General features: G+C 24.2%; 2 protein-coding genes across 2 annotated transcripts in view; both read left to right on the top strand.

The window, feature by feature from the left end:
* Bma-clec-78 (GCC2 and GCC3 family protein) overlaps positions 1–14,548 on the top strand; it is a gene marked incomplete at both ends in the record, with an annotated part of 30,718 nt that extends 16,170 nt beyond the window's left edge. Inside the window, 32 exons of the mRNA XM_043074409.1 lie at positions 431–601; positions 919–1,074; positions 1,198–1,319; positions 1,578–1,720; positions 2,108–2,260; positions 2,818–2,930; positions 3,108–3,222; positions 3,350–3,507; positions 3,764–4,038; positions 4,593–4,746; positions 4,985–5,136; positions 5,326–5,629; positions 5,978–6,094; positions 6,549–6,631; positions 6,799–7,022; positions 7,304–7,552; positions 7,785–7,932; positions 8,537–8,707; positions 8,883–9,038; positions 9,225–9,451; positions 9,776–9,922; positions 10,103–10,252; positions 10,404–10,500; positions 10,725–10,818; positions 11,066–11,227; positions 11,538–11,711; positions 12,109–12,295; positions 12,542–12,639; positions 12,906–13,070; positions 13,472–13,575; positions 13,906–14,117; positions 14,407–14,548. Of these exons, the coding sequence (XP_042930343.1) occupies positions 431–601; positions 919–1,074; positions 1,198–1,319; positions 1,578–1,720; positions 2,108–2,260; positions 2,818–2,930; positions 3,108–3,222; positions 3,350–3,507; positions 3,764–4,038; positions 4,593–4,746; positions 4,985–5,136; positions 5,326–5,629; positions 5,978–6,094; positions 6,549–6,631; positions 6,799–7,022; positions 7,304–7,552; positions 7,785–7,932; positions 8,537–8,707; positions 8,883–9,038; positions 9,225–9,451; positions 9,776–9,922; positions 10,103–10,252; positions 10,404–10,500; positions 10,725–10,818; positions 11,066–11,227; positions 11,538–11,711; positions 12,109–12,295; positions 12,542–12,639; positions 12,906–13,070; positions 13,472–13,575; positions 13,906–14,117; positions 14,407–14,548 (5,123 nt within the window). The remainder of the gene's footprint in view (positions 1–430; positions 602–918; positions 1,075–1,197; positions 1,320–1,577; positions 1,721–2,107; positions 2,261–2,817; positions 2,931–3,107; positions 3,223–3,349; positions 3,508–3,763; positions 4,039–4,592; positions 4,747–4,984; positions 5,137–5,325; positions 5,630–5,977; positions 6,095–6,548; positions 6,632–6,798; positions 7,023–7,303; positions 7,553–7,784; positions 7,933–8,536; positions 8,708–8,882; positions 9,039–9,224; positions 9,452–9,775; positions 9,923–10,102; positions 10,253–10,403; positions 10,501–10,724; positions 10,819–11,065; positions 11,228–11,537; positions 11,712–12,108; positions 12,296–12,541; positions 12,640–12,905; positions 13,071–13,471; positions 13,576–13,905; positions 14,118–14,406) is intronic.
* Positions 14,549–16,723: 2,175 nt separating this feature from the next.
* Bma-ceh-48 (Homeobox protein onecut, putative) lies at positions 16,724–25,012 on the top strand (the record flags this gene model as incomplete). Its single annotated transcript, XM_043074408.1, has 5 exons — positions 16,724–17,410; positions 17,745–17,911; positions 19,006–19,145; positions 23,351–23,454; positions 24,695–25,012. The coding sequence occupies 5 exons, from the start codon at positions 16,724–16,726 to the stop codon at positions 25,010–25,012; spliced, it is 1,416 nt and encodes a 471-aa protein (XP_042930342.1).
* Between the last annotated feature and the right edge of the window lie 1,737 nt (positions 25,013–26,749).

Here is a 26,749-nt window from a genome sequence, read left to right as displayed (position 1 = left end):
GAATTTTAATTTTAGTGCTAAAAATTTAAGTCAGCTCTTTTTTGCTTTTTTATTTCAGACTGAAACAAAAAAAAAAAGAAAAAAAAGATTAAAAATAATTTTCGAATATTGTAATTGTTATTTAGAAATGAATGAAAATTTGAAATTTAATAACAAAGTTTTATTTATCACATTTCTGCCTCTTTTGTTCCGTCGTTTCTTCTCTTTCTTCTTTTTTTATTTACTTTCATATTAATAATTTATTCAGTACTGCCAGTGAACTTTCATTTTAATAATTAATCAGCACTTTTATGTTAACTTTTTTACAAAAAAAATTTCGCTAATTCTTTTTTAATTTCGATTCTAATTTTTATTCATCTAAATGTTAACAACTGATCACCATATCTATGTTAATGTTTTTTCTAAAAATTTTTAACTTTTATTCGTTTAGGTGTTACTGTACCTGTTCAAAATCTTCTTTATGTAAATGGTGAAACAATTGCAACACAATCAGTTGGTTGTCCATCAATGAATGCAACAAAAACAGTGGTTGTTCAAGGCTTTGGATGTGCTGATGGTGAAGTATTACGTGAGGGCAATGCCGAAACATTACCTGAATGCTGTAAATTTTAGTATAAAAATTATTATATTTTCCTTTTATTTTATAAATTATCAATTTCATATTCAAGTTAGCACATATTACAAGTTATTTTAAAGAAATAGAAGGAAGGAAGGAAAAAATAACTTTTCATATGCTAAAATTTTTCTTTTTTTTTGTGATTGATAAATATTCATAATTGTTTTTCTTTTGATAATTAGTATTTGAGTAATAGATAACAATTATTTATTATAAATTTAAAATTTCAAAAAAAACTGATTTGAAATTAAAATTGCAAATCTAATTTTGCATAAATAAATAAAATATTTCGTTTTTTTCAGTGCAATGTCCAAAAGGTACAGTTCATATTAATAATACCTGTGAATTATGTCCAGCAGGAAGTTATCAGGATGAAGTAGCTCAAATAACTTGTAAACCATGTCCGGAACAAACTTTTACACAATTTCCTGGATCTCAAACATTTAATGCCTGTCTTCGTATGTTTTTTTTTTTTTTTCTACGGTAATAAATATTCAAATGTTTAATTTAAATTATGTTAAATACGTAAAAAGAAAAAAGTGAAATAATAATGATATTTTTTACTTTTTTATTCTTTATAGCTATCTGTGGAAATGGTATGTATAGTGAAACCGGTTTAATTCCATGTCAGTTATGTCCACGGCATACTTTTGCTGGTCCTCCAATATTTGGTGGTTATAAGCAATGTGAACAATGTCCACAAGTATTATAAATTGAAATTTTTAAAAAGAAAAGTCAATTTATTTAAATATATTTTTAAGGAGTGAAAAAAAATGGTTTTGTATTAAATATATGAAAAATGATAGTTTTAATATTTAAATTTTGAATTTCAATTTTTAACTCTTGCAAATTTTTTTTCAAGCAAATATTACTCTATAAATGGAAAAAAGAAATCAACATTTCCGAATTAATCCAAAAAAGTAAAAGCAAAAGAGCTAATAATGTTGTAACAAATTTATAGGGTTCATATACAGCAAAATTAGGCTCTACTGGTCCATCACAATGTAAACTTCCTTGTCCAGCTGGACATTTCTCGTTGACAGGTTTAGAACCATGCTCACCATGTCCTATTAATTGGTATCAACCTGTACTTGGACAACAAAGGTTATTTAATTTCCAAAAAATAGAAAAAAAAATATTACTCAAATTTTTTCTAATCAAATTTTATATAAGATAAGCATTTAAAAAAAAAAAAAAAAAAGCAAGGAAAAAATGAAAGAAATAATACAATTGCTAAATTTATTTTTATAATTAATTTCTATTTAAAGATTTTTTTAAAAATAATATTCATTATAATTTTTTGGTTTTTTTTCTCTACATTTTATAAGTTAGAAATAATTAATAAAAAATAAATTTAGTAGAAATTAATTTAATAAATTTCATTTAATTTTATTCAAAAAAATCAATCATAGAAATTTCAAATTTTGTATGAATTATGCAAAAAAAGAGAAAGAGAGAGAAAAACGATGATTTCTTAAAAATTTATTACAGATGTATAGAATGTCACAATGATACAATAACACGAGATGTGGGTACAATTGAAGGAACAGATTGTATGCCAGTTGATTGCTCAGCTGTGAAATGTGAAAATAAGGGTACCTGTATGGTAGATAATCATAAAGCACTTTGCTTTTGTCGTCCTGGGTTTGTAAATTAAAATTCAAATTAATTAGAGTTTATCAAAAGTATGCAGGAAGGAATTAAAATTTATAAAGTTGTTAGGAATATTTTTTAGCAATTTTTATCATTACTATTATATCATATAAAAATAATTAAGTATTATTACATCATTGAAATTAATCATTCTTTTTTTGTATGAGATTTCTGATATAAATCATTGTAAATTTTATGTAAATTTAAATGTTAATTAATTAAAATTTATCGGAATAGTCTAGGATGGTTTGAAATTTATAAAATTATTGGAACATTTTCAGCAATTCTTGTCATTATGGTATATCGTATAAAAATTTATATTATTTAAGTTAACCATTAATTAATAAGATTGTTTTTCTTTTGATGAACTTAAGAATATAAATTATTGTAAATTTTATAACTTATTCACGAATTTTAGAGACAATAATTTTTTTCTTATTCCTTTTTTTCTTTTCACACTCAGCATTTGATATTTTGTTTAAAAGTTTGAATATTTAAAATCTCTAAATTATTTTAGATTTTAAATTAATAATTTTTTACATTTTTAGATTTACCGGTAAATATTGTGAAGAACAAATGCCATTATGTAATACACAACCATGTTTTAATGAAGGAATTTGTGAAACAGCAGCTGGTACATTTCGTTGTATATGTGCACAAAGTTTGTTTTAATTTTTTTTTTTGTTTTTGCTTTATTTTTTTTAAATTTAAAAATTTGCAATCAAATTTGCATTATTTTTACTATAATTTGTAAAATTGTTACATTAGCTTCAAGTAGCACAAATTTAATTTTAAATTTAGTTTTGTAAATGTTTATTTAATATATATATGATTGAAGATTATACGGGGAGTAGATGCCAATTTGGTCCTGATGAATGTATCGGAATGAGTTGTCCAAACGGAGGTGTATGTCATGATTTACCTGGATTAGGAACAACAAAGTGTATTTGCAGGTTAAAAAACCATTATTATTTCTTTCTTTATTTTATTTTTTTGGGCATAATACTAAATATGTTTTTCAAAAAGCACTCTTTTATAACAACTAATTTGCATATTATATATTATACTAAATGTTTGTAGAACCGGATTTACTGGTCCGGATTGCTCACAAATTGTTGATCCATGTTTTATGGATAATCCATGCAAACATGGCGCTGATTGTGTACCATTACAATTGGGACGATTTAAATGCAAATGTTTACCGGGATGGACCGGACCAACATGTTCAATCAATATTAGTTGGTCTTTTTTCTTGCTTTTTCTGTCCTTTCTCAATAGTTTAATTAATTAGTTATTTCATAATTAATATTCAATTAATTAAATTACATTAATAATTAATCATTATGCCATATGTATATGGTATATATAAAATTATGATTAATTGCATATTTAATCGTATAATTTTACAAATTTCATTCATACAATTAAATAATTCACAAATATTTCTAATTCTAATTAATAATTTGTTCATTATCACTTTCTTGATTATTTTAGATGATTGCGCAGAAAATCCATGTGCAATGAATGCAACTTGCACCGATCTTGTCAATGATTTTCGTTGTGAATGTCCACCTGGATTTACCGGTAAACGATGCCATGAAAAAATTAACCTTTGTGCACAAAATCCATGCATTAATGGTTTATGTGTTGATATGTTGCATACACAACGTTGTATATGTGAACCGGGTTGGACAGGTGAAATTTGTGATATTAAAATTGATCAATGCGCTTCACATCCATGCTTAAATGGTGCTACATGTAAAGATCAGGTGAAAAAATTTTTATGATTTTTTCTTTTTCTTCTTTTTCTTTCAAATTTTTTTTTAAAATAATTTTGATAATAATAATAGCAGTATATTAGTTTCGATAAATTTCTATTTATTTTTTTAAAAAAGTAGGAAAAGCATATCTGTAAATTTTATCAATATCTTTTGAATAATTGTTCAAGTGTTCTGTTAATGAAATTCATCAAATTAAAATTTGATAGATTTTTTTTGATTATTGTTGATTATTGTTTTTTTTTTTAGAATTATTGAAAAATGTTTTAATCTTTTATTATTTTTATTACTATTATGATTGATTTAGCTATTAAGTTGTACAGTTATTAATATTCTTTTTCCCGGAATTAAAATTCAATTTATTTGATATCTAACTTTTATTTAAATTGGGTAAATTATATTTCAGGCAATAATAACATATTTTAATTTGCTAATTATTATTATTGTTATTATTAGAATTCTTTTTTACAAAATTAAAATTCATTTTATTTTAAATTATACAAATTGGATTTTATGCAATAATAATAGTTTTTAATTTCATACAGATTGATGGATTCATCTGCCAGTGTGCACCGGGATTTCATGGTTTCCTTTGTCAACATATGACCGACCATTGCGCTTCATCACCATGTAGAAATCATGCGACATGTATAAATCAAGGAGCGCAATACTTGTGTGAATGTTCACTAGGTTTTGAAGGTTGGTAAAACAGCATTAACTTATTAAAATTTTTAAATTTTAACTTCTCACTCGAAAAAAAATTCTTTGTGAAGTTAAATTTGAGAATAAATTATGAAAAGTTGGTAATTTGTGATTAAATAAAATGTATGACTTTTTTTCTTTGTTTTGAAAATGAATATAATTTAATAAAATTTACACTTTTTCTTAAAAAAATTTTTTATATTTGCAAAAAAAATTCAATTCATTTTTTTTTTAGGTGCACATTGTGAACATAATAGAAATGAATGTGATTTATTACATAAATGTTCTCAAGAAGGTACTGAACTTTGTGAAGATTTAATAAATGGCTATAAATGTAATTGTCGTCATGGTTATACTGGTGAATTATGTGAGATTCATATTGATCAAGTAATTATAATTATAATACTTTTTTTTGAACTTTTTTCCTTCTTATCTTTTTTCCATATTTATCAATTTTGTAATTTCTAAATTAAATTAAAAAAGAAAAAGAAAGAAAAAATTTTTGGGAGCTTAATTATTTTAATTTCAAGTTTAATTTTAGGACTTTTTTTTCTAAAAAAAAAAATACTATCTTAGTGTGCATCTGAACCATGTCTTAATAATGGTACATGTGTTGATACCGGTTCACAATTTCGATGCGACTGTCCACGAGGTTGGAAAGGTAATCGATGTGAGGAGGAGGATGGATTATGCGCATTAAATCCATGTCATAATGATGCGCATTGTGTTAATCTTGTCGCTGATTATTTTTGTGTTTGTCCGGAAGGTGTTAGCGGTAAAGATTGTGAAATTGCACCAAATCGTTGCTTAGGTGAACCATGTCATAATGGTGGTGTTTGTGGTGATTTTGGTTCACATTTGGAATGCACCTGTCCAAAAGGTATCTATTATAGATAAAAATATTTTATTGAAAATTTTTTTAAAAAAATATATGTTCAAATTATTATGTTTAAATGATAAGATATTATTTAAAAAAAAAGAATAGCACAAGCATTAATAGTTGATTATTAAAAAAAAATTTATTTTCAAATTAAATTTAATTATTGTTTTATTAAAAGATTGTACATTTTATATAGCTATTTGTGCTAAAAATATTTAAAGAAAATATAATATGATAATTATTAAAGTATCAGAATCATATATTTTTTAACTAAATCATTAATTTCCTAACTTATTAAGTAATTTAGACAAAATAAAGTATTTCAAAAAAAAAGGATTAATTTTACAGATTTCATCGGTGTTGGTTGTCAGTATGAATTAGATGCATGTCAAGAAGGTGTATGTCAAAATGATGCTATTTGTGAATTACTTGAAGGTGGTAATTACAGATGTATCTGTGAACCAGGTATAAATTCTACCTGAGTTATTATCTTTCGATTGATAAGTAGACCTTTAAAGTTGACAAGAATATGAATGATAATAAATTTTTAGACTTACGAATTTTTGAAACTAAAGAAAAAAGTTTCTATTTTTTTAAAATGTTAAATATAAATTGGTAATAAGCTTATACTATTAGTATAAATAGCACTAAGATTTTATGACTGTTTAAAATTTTAAAAGTAATCTACTCATTTATTCAGATTAATTGTATTGATTTAATAAAATCATTAAAATTGTGCTAATATTAATATAATATGTGGTAAAAGTCTAGAAAATTTAGAAATTTATAATTTGTAGAATACTAAATTCTATAAATAGAAAGATTTGATTTCAAAAAATCGAAGAAAATTTACAATAACAATTCTTCAATTAAAAAACAACAAATTGGAAATTCTTTTTTTTTTTTTTGACATTTTCAGGATTTACTGGACAAAATTGTGAAACAAATATTAATGATTGTTCACCTTCACCATGTCCTCTTGCAGCAATCTGTATCGATCAGGTATATATTTTAGAGCTTTGAAATTGCTAACTTTTTTCTCTTTTTTTTCGATTTCAAATCGAACAGAAATATATTTTTGAGCTTTCAGATTTTGATTTACCAATGTTCTGTTTTTTTTATTTCTTAATTAATAAATAATAATTGAATTGAAACTGATAAAATTATAGGTTGATGGTTTCTTCTGCCAATGTCCATTTAATATGACTGGTTTAAATTGTGACAAAGTTATTGATGAAGACTATGATTTTCATTTCTATGATCCAATATTATCAGCTGCTGCAGCATTATCAGTTCCTTTCAAATTCACATCATCCGCTTTTACCATTTCACTTTGGGTCAAATTTGACGTACCATTAACACGTGGAACTGTTTTAACCTTATACAGTAGCAGGTTTGATATTTCTATGTATGGAATTAATTACAATTTATTACATAGTTAAATTAAAAATTATTGTTTATTATTTTTTAATTCAACATCATTATCTATTAATTAAATAAAAAAAAAATTTTTTTTTATGGTTAAATTATAAAATTTAATAATATATTTAACAGTTAATTGGTAATAAATTTTTAAATTAAACATTAAATTATATAATTTTATATTATGAATTGTTTTCCGTCTTTGTTTTTCGCGTATTTTTTCTTTTTTCTTTTAAAAATTATTATTTTAAGAGAAAGCAATTATCCATCAAAAATAAGCGAATTATTACGAATATCAGCTGATAATATACATTTAAATCTTTTACACGATGAAACACCATTAAATCTTCATTTTCCTCCAACACAACGATTAAATGATGGAAATTGGAATAACTTGGTGATAACATGGCAATCAATTGGTGGTTCATATTCATTGATTTGGAATGCTGTTCGAATTTATGCTGATATTGGCTATGGTACTGGCAAAATTTTAGACATAAAGTTTGTTTTAATTTTTTTTTTTCGAAAGAAAAGGAAAGTCATTCTTTTTTAATATGAAAAATTTCTATTTTATAAATTAAAGTTTTTCAATAGAAGAATAATTAGAAGAAAGAAGAAAAAAATGAAAGAAAAGGAAAAAATTTTTAAATAATGAGTGTTATACACAATTATAATAATAATCACAATTGTTTTTATCATTTTAATGGTAATTATAGTTGTTTACCATTTTTAGTGCATGGATATCACTTGGTGAACCAATAAATGAATTTTCAAGTGAGCCAAAATTTGTTGGTTCTATAACACGAGTTAATATTTGGAAGCGTGCAATTGATTTTGAAGCTGAAATTCCCTCAATTGTTCATCAATGTCAACAGCAACAGGTGGTAAAATTTATTAGTTTATTCAAAATTTTTATCCTTATAATGTATTGATAATTTAAAGAGCTTTATCAATCATAGCGACAATTAATAATAATAGTATTAGTAATAATAATAATTAATTATAACGCTAATAATTATAATGCCAGTGCTAGTAGTTAATAATAATAATAATAATAATAATAATAATAATAATAATAATAATAATAATAATAATAAATAATAAATAATAAATAATAAATAATAAATAATAAATAATAAATAATAAATAATAAATAATAAATAATAAATAATAAATAATAAATAATAAATAATAAATAATAAATAATAAATAATAAATAATAAATAATAAATAATAAATAATAAATAATAAATAATAAATAATAAATAATAAATAATAAATAATAAATAATAAATAATAAATAATAAATAATAAATAATAAATAATAAATAATAAATAATAAATAATAAATAATAAAAATAAATAATAAATAGTAAATAATAAATAATAAATAATAAATAATAAATAATAAATAATAATAACAGTCATAATAATAATATGACATATGATAATAATTTTAACATTTACTTGAAATTATTGCTGTAGGTTATCTATGATGACCTTACTTTGCGTTTTGCTGGTTATACGCGACTTTCTGGAAAAGTTGAAAAAGTTGTTAGGAGTACCTGTGGACGAGATTATACGCAACAACCTGCAAAGAAAATAGATATTTTTGGTTGTCCATCAGATATTTTTGTTGTCTCATATCAAAAAGAGGTTAACATTATCAACATGTAGCATTTTTGTAAAAACCTAAAAATTTCAATTTATTATTCAAATTATTTCGAATTTCATATGAAATTTTGAAATTTTACTAGGATTTCAATTTTAAGCAAATATTGCTTCAGTTCTATCAAATTTTATAAATTTTGTGAAAGCTTTTACATTATAGGTAAATATCACATGGCAAGAGCCAGTATTTACATCAGTGCATGGTTATGTTGAAGTTAAAAGAAATTTGAAACCGGGACAAGTATTTACATGGGGTGAATATCTTGTCGTTTATCTTGCTAAAGATAATTATTCCATAGCTGAATGCATCTTTAAGGTTAATTTATTTAAATTTTAAACTATTTCAATTGTATTAATTTGATAAATGATTAATTTATTTTAAAATTTCAGAAATACAAAAACAATACTCATATAAGAAAAAACCATAAAATTAAATTATCATTATTAGATTTGATTAATTATTTAATATTTAAAAAAATGTTTTAATTTATTTCATTTTTAGATCTATGTATCGCGTGAATTTTGCCCTACATTACAAGATCCATTTCATGGCGTTCAGGCATGTGAATCATGGGGACCACAATTACGTTATAAAGCATGCTCAGTTGAATGTGAAAATGGTTATGAATTTAGCATTGAACCACCTGTTTTTTACACCTGTTCTTCAGATGGTCAATGGAGACCACGTCCAATCAATGCATATACATTTCGTTATCCCCAATGTACCAAGTAAATTAGTTAGCTGTAATTATAAATTTTATTTTCTTTATTTCTTTTTTTTTTCTTGTTTAAATTTATAATTTCTAAGTTTTCGAAAATTAATTGAAGTGTTTTTTTTATGCTAAAATTATTTCATTTTTTTTCATTTTATTCATTTTTTATTCATTTTTTAATAATTTATATATTTTATTTATTTCCTTTCTTTTTTTCCATTTAAATTTATAATTTCTAAATTATCAAAAATCAATTTAAATGTTTTTTTTTTTTTTTATTATTATGTTGAAATTATCATTCATCTTTTAATAATTTGCTTTATTTTCTTTTTTTTTTAAGAGCACATCAAGCTATACGTGTTGCTGAAGTATCCATTAATTATCCTACCGTATCAATATGTAACGCAGCGGGTCGAAATACATTAGCTGAAAAACTTTCTCAACGAATTGAATTATTGAATAGTAAATGGAACATTTATTCAACTAGGTTTATTTTTTTTTCTTTCAACATTTTTGTCTTAACCATAAATTTTCCAAATTTTAATTTAGTTTTAATTTTTTGTTACACTTTTTTCACAAATATATTTGGATTATAATAACTAGAAAAAATTTTTATAATAAAATATGTACTAAATTTTACATTATCATTCAAAAATGCTAATTTCAGTAACATAAGTGATCATTCAGTATTTAATATTTCGGTGCAATGTTTTGCCGGAAATGAAGAAACTACCGTAACAGCAATTGATATGACTGTAAGATTACGTCGTGAAGCGCAAAATTTTTTCAATGTTAAAATTTCCATACCAATTACAAAGTAATTAATTTTTTAATAGGAAGAATTAATTTAAATTAGTTTAAATTCTATTAAAAAATAACAATAATCAAGATTTGACTGGATTTTATTAGAAAATAGATAAAAATTTATTTAATTATTTCTTTCTTTTTGTAATTTATGCTACTTTTAGTGATATTTTGGAGAACAGTAAAACAGGACAACGAGCAAAAGTATCAGATGTATTAGAGAATGAAATTTTACTGGAAGATATATTTGGTTTGGAGCAAGTAATTATTATTATGAAATTAAAAACTATTTGATTGTGAGATTAATTATTGATTAGCACATAAAATTATGCTTAATATATTCAGTATAAAAATCTTTGAATATTTAAATATGCAAATAAATCATGCTAACCACAGTGTTATTTTATGAGAATTTTATTGAAAGATTATAATTTATAATATTGTTTAATTTGCTAGTAAAATATTTGTTTCAAATTATCTTTTAGGTAATTCCAAATGGTCGGCCAGATTTGAATAGTTTTGAATTGAAAGAACGACATTTATGTGAAATAGGAACTGTTAGTGTTCGTAATTTATGCGGTAAGTAATATTAGAATTCTTTAATGTTTGGCATGATAATTAATAAAATTAGTTTTAAAATGAAAATTAAAATAAAATAAAATGAGTTTTGTGGAATGGCTTTTTTTTTTTCTTTTTTTTATTGAAATTAATAATTTGTTAAATATGATAAAACTTAAAAAGCTACAATATATTTGCCTCTTTTTCATTTTTATCAATTTAAGAAAAAAAATTTCATCTTTAAGCTTACAATATTTTAATTTTATAGTACCTTGTGCACCGGGATCATTTTATGATTTAACAACACATACTTGCAAATTATGCATGACCGATGAATATCAACCACGTGCAGCACAAACATCATGTTTACCTTGTCCTAGAGGTTATATTACAACTGCTCCTGGTTCAGCACTTTTAACAGATTGTAAAAGTATGATTTTAAATTATAAATTAAGCAATAAATTAATTTTTGTAACTTAAGTGAAGAAATTTTTGATTTAACTGTTAATTTAGAAGGGTATAAATTATCATTAAGCTACAACCATGCATTCTATTTTATTCTAATTATTGTAGTAATATTAATTGATTAGAAAAATAGTATCAAGTAATTATCCTATTTAATTGCTATATTAATGTAAGCAGTAAATAAATTAAATTGGTTTGTTTGTTTACTGATGATAAACAATAACAATAAATTTCTATTGTCTTTTTTTTAAAGTTATGAATGCATAAGTTTAAAGATGCATGCGATGCTGGTTCAATGTTCAATATTAGCAGTGGTATCTGTGAGCCATGTGGATTTGGCTTTTATCAACCTGCACCAGGTGCATTTAGCTGTATTCCTTGTGGTGTTGGAAAAACAACACTGAAAGAAACATCAATAGCTGAAGATGAATGTCGTGATGAGTGTCCTGGTAAATATTTTTTTTTAAGTTTTCAAACTATTTAAAACAATATTGGAATTTACATAGTGAAAGAACAAAAGAGTGATAAATTAAATGAAATTCATCAAAATTAAATTCATAATTTATTATTAAACTTTATTATAATGCAAATATTAGAATTTTTTTAAAGCAAATTTTTTATAAATGAAGGAGAATATTTTGAATTTTATTTACTTAATTGTAGCTCTCCTGTCCTTTTTTCCTCTTTTTTTTAAAATTTTGTTATCAGATTTGTAGTGATTACCTGTAAAACTTACGTTAATTTCTTTTTTCCTTTTTTGTTATAAAAGTAATTACAACTAATATTTAATAATATTAAAATTATTTTTTTTTTTTTTGCTTAACTTTTAATGGTGAACATTTTTAGATGGTGAACATTTGACACAAGTTGGTGTCTGTCTACCATGTCCACAGGGTACCTATCGTACACGTGGTGTCCATAAAAGTTGTGTTGATTGTCCACCAGGTACCACCACCGAAGGAATTGCATCTGTCCGTCGTATGCAATGCAATACACCAAAATGTTCCGCAGGACAATTTCTTGTTACTACTACGTAAATTATTTTTGCAATAAATTATTAAGCAACATTTAAAAAAAAAGGTTAATTCAATATTAGAGTACTAATCATGAGATAATTTTACATGGAAAATAGCATAAAATTACCAAAAATTTTATACTTTAAAAATAATTAAAAGTATAACAAGAAAGTATATATTATAAGTTTAGAAATGGAAACTAATTTTAAATTAAATTTAAACATATTTAATTACATGAACAATAATTGTATTATCTATTTCAGCAAACAATGTCAATTTTGCCCCCGAGGGACATTTCAGGACGAAGAAATTCAAACTGTTTGCAAGCTTTGTCCACCTGATCATACAACTGCTTCTCAGGGTATTTTAAAGAAAAAGAAAACGAAAGAATCACTCTTATTAAATCAAAAATTAATTCCTATATTTCAAAATTTTTCTGGAATTTATTGCAATACATATTTTTGTAAACTGTGTGATTTTCTTTCTTTTTTTCTCAAACTAATAATTATGGTTTAAAATAGAGTTTGGTTTTATACTTTACCACTTTCAATAAAATTGCTGAAGTTTCAATTTGTTAAAATTTCAAAAAAAAAAAAGATGATTTCAACAATTTAATGATTAATTTAGGTGCAACACAAGCAAGTCAATGCTACTCAACAAATCAATGTGCTACTGGTGAGGATAACTGCTCATGGCATGCAGTTTGCATTGATTTACCTGATGATAATGATATTCCATCTTATCAATGCAAATGTAAACCTGGTTACAAGGGAAATGGAACACATTGTCAAGGTAATAAAATTTTGCATCAATTTATAAAACGTATACAGTTCTAATGTTTGTTTGTTTATTTTTTGTTTGTTTTTTAATGTTAATTTAAAATTTTATCTGATAATATTACATTAATTATCGTGCAAATATGCGAATAAACAAATAATTAACAAATATTATCGCATTTTTGGAAATTAATAAAATAAGAAAAAAATTTAGCGAGAAAAATCAATAAATGATGATGTAGAAAATTAAATTATTTATTTTTTTTTAATCTTTGAAAAACTTCTTAACTTAATCATTATTATTTCGTTTCTGTTTTTTTTTTTTTTTTTTCTTGTTAATTCTTTGTTGATAACTTGCATTATTATATTATTAATAATGCAAAATAAAGAACAAAAGAAAAAATGAGTGTATTTTAGATGCTTGCAATAATTTTTGCCTTAATGATGGTACTTGTAAGAAGAATCCAATCGGTTATGTGGAATGTATTTGTAAAGAGAATTTCTCAGGCGATCGCTGCGAGGTTAAATTGAAATTTAAAGAAAACAAGCAAAACGAAAAAAAAAAAAGAAAAGTGAAGAAAAAAGTGCAGTGAAATTGTAAATCAATTGATTCTAATTTTTTGAAAAAATTTATTGTTTCGTTGAAAGCTGAAATAAACATTCAAATTTTCAAGAAGCTTCAAGCAAATTTACCATTTATTTAAGCTTTTTGTTCCTAAAGAAAAAAGGGAGATTGGAAAATCTTTTAACTACTGTTAATACTATCAAAATTTCTATTCACTATTTTTTTTTTCTTTTAAATGAAATTATTATTTAAATCTATATTTTAAATGAAATTGTTATTTAAATAGGTTCGATTCCAAGCTCGAACACAGAAAGTTGCTCTTATCACAGCTGGTATTGGTGGTGTAGTAACCATTCTTGTTATTATCGTTATTATCATTTGGATGATATCATATCGATTTAATCGAGTTGAAGAATCATCTGAACCGGAAAAATGTCCAGTTGAAGAGAATACTCATACTAATTTCTTGTATGGTCGAATTCCAAGCGAACAGCCAAGGTTAGTATTGATACAACGACGAAAAAAGAAATTGATAATTTAGTTTCTACTTTTGTATTAAATTAAAAATTTTTAAATTATATTATACATAGCATTTCAACTAATATAACAACATTATATCTTCGTTTTCTTATTGATTTTATACAATCTTTAATTCTATTCAATCTTTAATACAATCTTTAAATTAATTCTACTTCCAAATAATGATAGTAAATAATGACATTATCAGATAATGAAGAAAATTTTTTTTTCGTTATTTCTACTTAATGTTTTTACTTTATTGCTTTAGGCCAATAGGTTATTATTATGAAGATGATGATGAGTATGACATGAAAACGATGTTTGTTGGTGAGGAAGAGAAGGAAATGGCGGAAAGAGTACGACATGCTCAGGCGCATATGTATACGCCATCAAATAATAGGCTTGATTAAATGATAATATTTATTAATATTTGTTGATTTCAAAAATTTTATTGATTCGATTGAAAATCAAAAAAAAAAAAACGAAAAAGCTTCGTAGTATATTTTTACATATATGTCATGAAAGTTAAGGCAAATATTGAAAATTCACTTTAAAAAAAAATTGAGGAAAGAAAGAAAAATGAAAAATTTTAAATTAGTAATGATTGATTGACTGACGTTAAGCGACATTGGATAAATTGTTTCTCTGCAAGTAAAATTCAAGTTGTAATTAAAATTTGAATTTTTTGACGCGGAATTTATTGCTATAATTATCATTATTAATGCTAATATTAATATTGACATTATTATTTTCATTATTAATATTATTATTATTATTATCATCATCATCATCATTGCTATTATTATTATTACCATTATTATTATTATTGTCATTATTATTATTATTACCATTATTATTTATTATTGCTTATAGTTAATTCAATTTTGTTTTACATTTTGATCAAAAATGAACTATAAAATTATAAGTATAAACTTTTCACCCAATTATTTTTGATGTACCTTTTACAAGTCCATCTTCTTTTCTCCTTTCGCATTTATTCATTCATTTATTTATTCTTCTTATTCATTTTTTCTCATATTTGATCATTTACCTTTTTCTTTTTTTTAAAAAAAAAGAAAGAAAATATGATAATAATGTATAGACAAAAATAAAATTGTCTAAGCTTTTCCTTTAGAAAGAAAAGTAATTAATTATCTGTTATATATTGTCATATAGTGAACTTTTAATTTTTTTTTTTTTGTTGAATTTTGGTACTTTTTTCCTATTTTTACTCTTTCTTTTTTTGCTCAAATAAAATAATGTACCATGCATAAAATGTATGCATGAATGACTAACTATTGTGATTTATCAAGATAAAATACGTTACAATTAATTTGGTTTTTTTTAAAAAAAAAAAATGAAATGTATGAGTGAATTTTCACTAAAAATTTATGAAATTGTTTTATTTCTTGTGGAATATGAAAAAAGAATAGTTTCCAATACTAATATTATGTATACGTAAATGATTAAAAGTATTTTTAAATAATAATAGAATAAACAGTTTGATTCATTAAATATTTTAATATAAAACTATTAATAGAATTAACAAAATAAAAAAATAAATAAAATCTTGTTAAATTTAAATGAACAGAGAGAGAGAGAGGGAAGGATATTAAAGTATATTTAAAAACATAAGTTAAGTTTTTTGATAATTCATCGACATACAGAAAATGGATTATATATTAAATTTGAAAATAAAATCATTGGAAAAAATAATTAAGCTTGATAAATAAATTTTTTTTCGAAAAATAAATAAAAAAAACGAGATACAATAAAATGAAATGAAATTTTTAATGTATGCTATTGAAAATGTTTTTTACTACAACAATTAGCTACTGTTTGTTTGATTGCTAAAAATGAATTCATCACAGTTAGTAGCATTTAGTAAGTAACAAAATAACATCTGCTATCTGCTCGTAGTGCATGAATTAAATGTAATTGTGGTAGAGTTTAATAACGGATAGCAAGCTGTGCCTCTTATTGCTAGGCTCAATGAATAACGGATGGATGACGGCAAAGTCTGCATGCAATGCGACAACAGTAGCAAGCAATTCAGGAGTGGTGCAGTAAGCTAGCATGCTAGACATTCATTTATAAAATGGTCCATCTTCTCATTCCCTTTTTCTGAATCAACAATGTCACCCTTTGTCATCCCCTACCCTCCCCCTCCCCCTCCACTACCCTAGCTCATGTGTCATTTTTACCTCTTCCTGTTTCCTCGTCTTTCATTCTCATAAACTGAAATATTAGAGCTTAGAGAGGATGAAAGCCTAGTTAGCTCAGCTAGCTAACTACTCTTCCTTATTGTTCCCTCCTTTTCCATCTACTCTCTTCTCCTCCTCCTCTTTTCACTTTTCCGCATATCATTTCGGCGGAGTAAGAAAGCCTTCTTCCTCTTTCAGGGTGGAGTTTAAGGATTTCCTTAAGTGTCACACCTCTTTGGGTCCTTTTCCTATCTATGGATCTATGTGTGTCGTCGTTGTGAGCGTATATGTCTGTGTCTGTTGCACAGCTTTTTGCTTTACGTTGAAAGCCCAGAAACGAAGCGGTCCCGGCATCTCAGTGCATCATATTACTTTGGATAAATGGAAGGACTGGAATCATCAGGACCGATGACCAGCAATAGCTCAGATCCGTTACTATCAGCTACATTATCAAGTTCATCACCGTCACGGCCGGATAACTATCGGAATCATATTCATGATGATAGTTATTCAAGCCATGGTCGTAATAGTCCTCATAGTCAAACTGCTGCTACAACAACAGCATTTAATCAGTATACTACGTTAACACCTCTTCAACCACTTCCGCCTATTTCAACGGTTACTAATTCGTCTGTTAAATTTAATCGTTCTACAGCAAGTCCTGCGGTAAGTGAATCAGACTCAGGTGCTCCATCTGGTAGTAGCATGTTCTTTCAACAAACACCAACAAGTTCCATACCAAATTCCTTAAATTTTGGCTCATTTGCATATAATATAAACATTAAATACGTTTATGACATGAAGAATGAACCGGATGCGGAAGATGGTCAACCTACCGATTCCAGTAATGATAGCAGGAATGAATATACAACACCAGTTACCTTACATCAACAACTTCATCAATTAACTGAACCATTTTCACCTTCACAATCACCATATGTACCATCATATAGTGGTGTTCTGGAACCGAAACAGGAAAAATTGGATTTCATCAGTTCAACTTCATACAATACTTTTAATGGTCCAAATGATATCTTAGACACAGAAACAATGGAAACTGTCAAAAGGGTTTCTTTTTTTTTATTTCATTTTTTTTTCTTTAAATCAAATTTGCCAATAATTTTCAAATTTTAGAAAAGATTAAGAATTTAAACGAGTAATATTGTTCATTAGAGATTAATTATTTTTCTTTGCTAGACTTACTAAAATTTGAAAAAATTATTCATTGATTGGTAAATAAGAATTATCTGCAAGTATTCGATGAATATTAGTGGTATTATGATAGTAATAATAAATTTGTTATAGTAGAGCAATAACAAATTGTAATTAATCAATGTTAGACGTCTTTTTTTTTTAATTTAAATTTTAAATATTATTGCGTTAAGTAGTGATAAAATTTTAGAATGGTTCTTCGCCATTACAAGCTGATACAATATCACATGCCGGATCACCAGATTCTGGTAGCGATATGGATGAGCTAAATACCAAAGATCTTGCACAGAGGATTTCCGCTGAACTTAAACGGTATTCAATTCCACAAGCAATTTTTGCACAACGTGTTTTATGCAGGTATCTTATTAAATCGTTTTTTTTTTTTTTTTTTTTTTACTTTTTTTTTATTTTCCTTCTTTCCTTATCAAAATTTACTTCTTATTATTTCAAAATTTACTTATTATCATATCAAATATAAACATAACATATGTCATAAGACTCTTGATTAAAATTTCATACAATAATTTATCAAATTTATCAATGCAAATTATTCCCCATTGTTTTTAATTGTATTAGCTAAAAAAAAGAGAAGAAAAAGAAAGAAAGAGAAATATGATATCACTAATTTTATTTCATCTAATTATTAGCCTCTAATTTTACACACTTCCTTTCTCTACATTATAATTTATTTTCTCACTTCATCTTCAACTTATACACTTCACTAATAATTAGTCATCATACAAAAGTCAAATTAATTTTATGCTTATCTATAACTCTCATTCTTTTAATTGGAATCATATTCATTTCAAGCGATCTTATTTCAAATTGAAATTTCTCTTTTATAACATAACAAATCCGATCAACTTTCATTGTTTATAATGTGTAAAAAATTCAAAATTAATGCACCCTATTTATATTTCTCATTCAGAAATCTCCTTCTCTTTCCTACTTTTCTCCCTCTCTGTCCTTTTTTTAGAAATTTTGTAAAATTAGTACATCACATGCTTTTTTTCCTTCACTGCCAATTTTTCTTTTTTTCGTTTTTTTTTTTTGGTTCTTAATTTGTTAGATATGTTTATATATATGTATATATAATTTGGAATTTGATTAATGTATAAATATTTATTCATTTATTTAACAGGTAATTCAAGCAAGTAATTTATTTTGTGCTTTTCACATTTTATCTTTTTTTTTTTTTTTTTTTTTTTTTTTTTTTGCATTCTTACACTTATCTTTCATTTACTTATTATTATTATTAAAAATTTGAATTAAAAAAAAAAAATTTCATCATTAAATTATTCTTTTTTCCTGATTAAATAAGAAACAAAAAAAAAAAAAAAAAACGATGATTGAATTTTAAAAAAATGATAAAAACAGTACCAATTATATAATTCCAAAAGTAACTTTTTCAATAATTGCATTTGTATAAACATGAAATTTTTATTATTTAGATCACAAGGAACGCTTTCTGATTTATTGAGAAATCCAAAACCATGGTCCAAGCTTAAGAGCGGTCGTGAAACATTCAGACGTATGGCAAAATGGTTACAGGAACCGGAATTTCAACGAATGTCCGCTTTACGTTTAGCTGGTATTTTTTGTTGTTGTTGTTTATTTAATTTCTTAGCTTTTTTTCTTATATTTAATAATTTGAAATTGTTGGTAATTCATTTTTTCTCTCACAAAACAAAGCAAAACAAAAAAGAAGATTTATCAATAATTTGGAGTTTGATTGATGTATAAAAATAATATTGAAAAGATTTTTATTATTTTTCAACATTTTAAGCTTACTTTAAATAATGATATGAAATCAAAATAATATAATTCTCTTCATTTATTTTATTTATTCTTTCGTCTTTGATTTTTTTTTTTAAATAAATACTACTATTTTAATACTTGATAAATCTTATAAGATTTAATCAATTCAGATATTTTGGGAGCAAATCTTTAACCATTTCTTCTTTGCTTTTTTTTACTTTAAGGAAGGGAAGAAAATTTTGAGATGAAAAAGTTACTTCTTTTTTTTTTTTTTTAATCAACTAGAAATTACGAATTAAAATGAATTCATAGTGATATTAAGGATGAAAAATGAAATACGATTATGTGGATGATATGTGTTCTTGATAGATGATAATAATAATAGTAATGAATAATAATTATTATTATCATTACTTTTTAATAACGCTTTAAAAGAATTTTTTTTTTTGATTTTTAATAACTGATTATTATCATTAATTAATAATAATAATAATAAATATAAAATAAATAATGGCAATGACCACTACATGTGTTATAGCTAAAAGAAAAGATATGAATTTATCCATATATAAATGACCGAATTGAAAAGAGTGGCATGGGTTTAGATTAACGAGCAAAAAGTGCAGCTGCTACTGTACCAAACCTCACAGATGGTGATTCTTCCTTCAATCTTTTTATGTGCGGGGGATACCACTTACCTCGATCTGTGATTTAATTGTTTTTTGACCTTCGTCCACCTTTTTTGTTCATTCCTCTTTATCTTTTATTTCATTTCTGCTATCTTTTTTTTTCATTTTTTTTTTATCATTTCTCTTTTTTTAAAGTTTTTTATACAATAAATTTTATACAAATGTGTACCATAAAATATTTTACAATAAATGCAAAATTATTGTTTAAACATTTTGCAACAAGTTTTCCTTGATTAAATGATACTCAAACATTTTATTGTTACAAATAAAACAAAGTGGTTAAAAAAAAGTGGAAAAAAAAGAAAAAATAAATCTATTTGATTGAAAAGATATTTTAGATACAGTAACCGATGATTATTTGTCAAATTATTTGCATATCGTAAATTAACTTGTCATTGTAATGCTATAACAAATTTATTTATTCTTTTTTTTTGTTTCTTTTTCTTTGCTTTTTGTGAAAATTTAATTTGTAAAAATTAAAAAATTTATATTAAATAATTTGAAACAATTAATTATAGTAGAATTTGATAATTAAATTTATTAAGTAATATGAAAAAGAAGAAAAAGTGTTTTTTTCCTTTCTTTCATTCTTTCTTCAAGAATTAATAATAATAGCAATTACAATTGTAATTTTATCTTTGACAATTAATATTTTATCAAATTTATTTTTTATAGCCTTTACAATATTTTATCAAATTTATTTTTTTTCTTATCACTTTTCGAATATAATTTCTAATTTATTTATTCTAATTTTTATTTCATATTTATGATTTATTATTTTTCAACATTAACTTTTTTTTTTGACAAATTTACCTCAATTTATTTTTTCTTTTCTTTCCTTGCCTTTTTTCGCAGGTAAGAAAAAATAATTGCGTAATATTTGAAACTTCCCAAATAAATTAGTGGTAGAATTTGCTATGATAATTTTTGATAACGTTCAAAACAGAGCAAAAATAGTTTGGTTGATAATTTAGTCGACAAATAATTTGTACATCAAATAAACTTTGATAAGAAGATACGACAATAAGTAAAAATTATCATTTGCCATTAATATAATATAATTAGTAGTTAAATCTGTATAATTTATCATCTTTGAGCACTTTTTTCTTTTTATATGAGATTAACATTGTTAAGTAATACAATTACCAATTTAATATTGTTTCCTTTAAAGTATTTATAAAAATTTTAAATTTTAATTTGTTTTTCAAAATTATTAGCTTCAACTACTATTACTTTTTATCTATTACTTTTTTCTTTCCAATAGCATTCATTAATGGTATAAATGATTTTTTATTTAGAAAAAAAAATAAAAAATAAAACTAAACAAAATTAAAATTTCATTCACAATAAATAAAAGCAGCGAATTAAAAAAAAATTTATAAATAAATATTTCTTTTTCTTTTTTTATAGTCAAATTTTTCGTTATAATTATTATTCATATAAATTACACAGCTCTTAAATTTTTTTTGTTTGAATTGAAATACAAAATGTATGCTTATAATACTAATAATAATTAGGCTAAGTAATTTAATTATTACTTAGCCTAATAATTAGGCTAAGTAATAATTAAATTGAAATCATCGGCAAATCTTTCATATTATGATAATACGCTATATATTCTTTTAATTATCAACTGTCTTACTCATATGACACTCGTGAAATATACCTACGTACGAGCATATATATACGCACACACACACATACATACATGCATACATACAGATGTATTTGACATTCATTAATAATGCATTATCCGTTGCCGATGTCCATTTTTTCATCGTTTCAAGTTTATCTTGCTTGCAATGGTTTATAAAAATTTAATTCTCAAAAATTTTTGTCTACGGTTATTTCGTTACATCTATAAATGATGAAAGACCGGAAAATTCCCGGAAAATATGAAGTGATTTTAGATTGTTTGATACATTTTAATGTATGAAATTTGGACATGAACATAAATCTTTTGAGAAAAATAATTGCAATTTTTCACCTATGCACAACAAAAAAAATTTTTTTTCTTCTTTTTGTTTGAATTTCTGTAAATATTTCAAATCTTTTAATAGTTATTTATCGAAAGAAAAAAAAAATTAACTAAAGGAAATTGAAACAAAAAATAAAAAAGAAAAATGAAATTATATTCATTTGACATTATATTTTGGAAAAATAGTATGATATTATTATATTTGTAAATTAAGCAAACAAAAGTATATAAACTTAAATACCTGAAATTAGATGATCCGGAAAAAAGACTAATTTTATGCAGTGAAAAATCGGGAGATTAGACGTATATGCAAGAGTGATTACAAGATTGAATATGCCTATAAATCTTTACAAAAATTATTGCGCATCCTCAATGGATGAGAATATGCTTATGTCATAGTGACGAATTATACAATCTCAATAAATGTCTGAATTAATTTCATCGGAAATTGTCTTATTCCTGGCGAATTGTCCATACAAACTTTCTGATCAAATTTCATTACTTTCAATTTTGAAACTTTAAATGATTTATAACACTATAACAGATAGATAAAAGTGAAATCTTTTCTTTTTTACGTTTGAAGTTATTTTATTTTTCATTTTCATCACCATTTAAATTTTCATATCCTTTTATTGTTCCAAATCAAAATTAATGAATCTAAATATTATCATTCTCATATGATTTATATGTTATCACAGATAACATTATTGTTTTTTTTTTTTTTTTTTTTTTTTTTTACAAGATAGCAAATGTGCCATTGCAATAAAAATAAGATCATTTAGTAATTGTTAATTTGTGTTTTTGAATTTTATAATCTCTCTCAACATTCTAAACTAAATCTTATTTTATAATCATTAGTAATGATTCTCTAATTTTGTGATTGAAATCTAATCATTATACCAATTATCCATGCCGAAAGGTCAAGCATTCAACTATAAATTAATGAGCATTATTGTAAAATTTATTTGTAAGAAAGCTCTATCAATTAGTGTGCGTATCCTTTTCATGTTTTTTTTTTCGTACTACTAATTATGATATGTACTGGAAAATTTCTAAAAATTAAATGGTTGACTATGATTGCAAGGGACATATGAAATATGTATACTTTCTCTTTTTCTCTCTCGCTCTTCCTCTCTCTCTTCCTGCTTCCTCTTTCTTTCTCTTTCATTTTTTTTATGTTTTAATTTTGTGAAAAAAAATTTTCGAATTACTACTAATATTTACTTCAATTCTTATGCATTAAAACAAAAAAGAAGTAAAAAAAGATCGCATATGATACTCATTAATTATTAAATAAATTGTTTCAATTTTAAAAATTTAATTATTTGTTCAAAAAAAATTTTTTTTTTGCTTTTAATAAAATTAATTCAGCGTGTAAACGAAAAGATGAACAACAAATTAATGGTGCTTCACAACCGACAACACCAAAAAAACCACGCTTAGTGTTCACCGATATTCAAAGACGTACATTGCAGGTGGGCCAGTTGAAGGTGCTAATTGAAATTTGTAAAAGATAGAGAGAAAAGAGAGGGAGAGAGAGGAGGAGGGAAAAAGAGAAAGAGAAAAAAAAAGCAAAAAAACTATGCAAAAAGAATAATAATATTTTCATCTTGTATTCTGTGATCTATTTTATCAATTATAAATATATGATAGTTTTTTTTTTTTTTTCCTTTTTTTTGGAAAGTGTAATTTCTAACAGAAAAAAAAACTACTTTTTTTCTAAATTTAAATTATATAAAATAATATATAATGAAGATAATATTAATCTATTATATATGTTTTTTTCTTCTTTTAAATCTAAATTTTTTTTATTTGACATAATTTAATAGAATGCTAACCCTAGTCACTTCTAGAGCTTTTTTTTTTTTTTTTTTGTTTTCTTTTTTGTTTTTTTTAAGCTGAAAGGGAACAGGAAGAGGGAGAGAAAGAAAAGAGTAAGGGCAAGAATGAGTGATAGAGAGAATGAGAAGGAGGAAAAAAAAGGAAGCAGATGTCATTTGTTATTGTCACACAATTTAATTTTTACATTCTTCAAAAATTTACTCCAAATTTTAAAAAACGCTCCACTCTTTCCATTATTTCTATCAACATTTAAATAATTAATCAGTTACGTGCGTATTCGCTTCCTTCTTCGTTTCTCGGAAGCAATCAGTTATCAGTAGCGAAGAAGGCAAAATCATCACAGGACTGGTCTTCCAGATACATTACAAGGAGGAAGGTGGTATGTTAGCCTTGCTCTAGCATTATGGCTTAAGATACATCCTTCCATATTTTGGGAAAAAAACGAAAGCTTCAAATCTTTTTTTTTTTCTTTGAGAAAGAGAGATTTGAAATTAGTTAGGAAAGGATATCTTGTAAGGAAAGGATATACATATTTGTTTATTAATTCTAATGTGAGAAAGAATAAATAATATTCCATTGTAATATAAATTCATGCCTGAATTAATACATTTCCAACATCATTCTGATGCATTTGCACCAATTTTTTTTTTTTTTTAAGTAATACTTTTTATAATTTATATAATTTTATGTGATATATTGATTTATTAAATTTTTTGCAGTTAACAATTATAACAAACTAACAAATTAGGTCGAAAATTTTTTCGTTCAAACTTTTTTTCTAAATAATACCTTTTAAAAAATGATGCTATTATAAAACTTTGAAATTAAAATATCTAAAATAATTCATAAGAAAAAGAGAGACATTTATTATAGGCAATATTCAAGGAAACCAAACGGCCATCACGAGAAATGCAACTGACAATATCTCAACAACTACAATTGGATCCTACGACAGTTGCGAATTTTTTCATGAATGCCCGTCGTCGTGGTCATGATCGTGGTAGGCAAGAGGAAGAGCAACAAGAGCAACAGCAACAGCAAGAGCAACTACAACAATCACAAACACGACAGCAAGAGCAACAGCAACAGCATCAATCCGAACAACAACATGATGTGGTACTTAATTCTAATACAAATAGTGAAACGATTCTTGGTACCATACCACCGCCACCCGTTTTTGAGCAATTATAAAAATAAAGGATTAGGTACAGATTTTATTATTCAGTTAATGATTGTGAAACATTAATATTTCACAATTATAAATGCACATATTTTTTTCATTTCATCAACAAATATTTTTCATCATTCATATTCTTCCAAATGTTTTTTTCCTTTCCTTTTTTTTATTTTTTTTCACATGTGTGTTATATGAAATGATAACTCTTAATTATCTGCAAATCATTTAAAATGATTGAAAAAAAGAATTCAATACTATTACGTTAGCAATATTTAGGTATTGGAAAAAAAATAATAAAAAAAGACAAAAAAAGCACAGCATTACTTTGAATAATTATTGGTAATTTTAAAAAATGTCAATAATCTCTCGTTCAAAGAATTTTTTGAAAAAATTATAGAAACACGAAAATGTTTTTTTTTTCAGAAAAGTTTTTTTTTTTTTTTTTAAATGCTAATTGCATGATTGCTTTATGTTAACTTAAGTTGGTTAGTTAATAAAATTGATTCTCTTTCCCAATATTTTGTAATAACTTTTTTGTTAGCGAGTAATTTAGTAAATCATGGAAGAAATTTTGAATTGCAGCTAAAATTTGCATATTTTTACTAGTTTTAAGTTGTTTAAAGTTGTAAATATTTCATAATATAAAATAATTGCACTTTATTTCTTAATTTTTTTTTCTTTTTCTTTTGCAAAAATATTTCTTAAATTTTTAACTTGATATAATGTTCTCCTTAAAAAAAAAAAAAAAAAAAAAAATGATATAATTTATTATCGGCAACGAACCGATAGCTCTGCAAATTTTACCATTAAAATGCAAATGTTACCATTTGAATTATAATGATAAGAATAAAATCCATTTTTCAAACTTCTTCTAAGATTTCAATCACTATTCTCCTCCGATTTTTTTGTCTTTCGGCTCATTCTAGTCATCATTTTATTATCACGATGTTAATTATAATTATTATGATGATTTTGATCCTAATAATAATAATAATAGTAAGGAATAATAATAATAATTTTAACATTAATCTCAAACAATATCACTAATGAAAACTTTTTTAAATTTAATTACAAAAATCTCTTTACCCATATTACTGGTTTCATAATCGCTTTGAATCATTTATTGTTAACTTGAAAATTTTCTTTTTTTTTAACTTGTAGATAAAATAGCTTCGCTTATTCAATTAACAATTAATATTAATTTAATGGTTTAAAACTATCATCTTATGATTAAACAGTAAAGGAAAAAGAAAAAGAGGACAAAAAATACAGAGAAGTAGGAGAGAGAGACAGAGAGTTTTCAATAAAAAAATAAACAAACAAAATTGTACGCAATTTTTTTCTCCTATTCTTTTTTTTGAATATAATTTTTAATTATTATTATTATTTATTATTATTATTACTATTATTATCATTATACATTTATACTTTTGACTTCCTTTATCGCTTATGCTGTGCAAGATTAAATTTTCTTCTTTTTTTTACGTACGCCATTTTATGCTGTTTTCGTTATTTACGATATAATTTCTTTTTTTTTGTCTGTACGATAAAAATGTTTTATTTTACCTCAGCCATTTTCATCATCTGAAATTTCAAATTGGAAATGAATTTTATTAATTATTATATTCGTATGCACTTTTCCGCTTATTCGCTCACTAGTCATAGCGTGGTAGTTGATATAATTTTTAACAACATTTCTAGTCAGCGATCTACCATATTTGCCTATTTTGATCAATTTATACATTTTTTTT

Source organism: Brugia malayi (assembly GCF_000002995.4).
Source record: "Brugia malayi strain FR3 genome assembly, contig: Bm_v4_ChrX_scaffold_001, whole genome shotgun sequence".
Taxonomy (NCBI): domain Eukaryota; kingdom Metazoa; phylum Nematoda; class Chromadorea; order Rhabditida; family Onchocercidae; genus Brugia; species Brugia malayi.
Note: the sequence above shows the minus strand (reverse complement) of the source record. Positions and strands in the feature narration are given on the sequence as shown.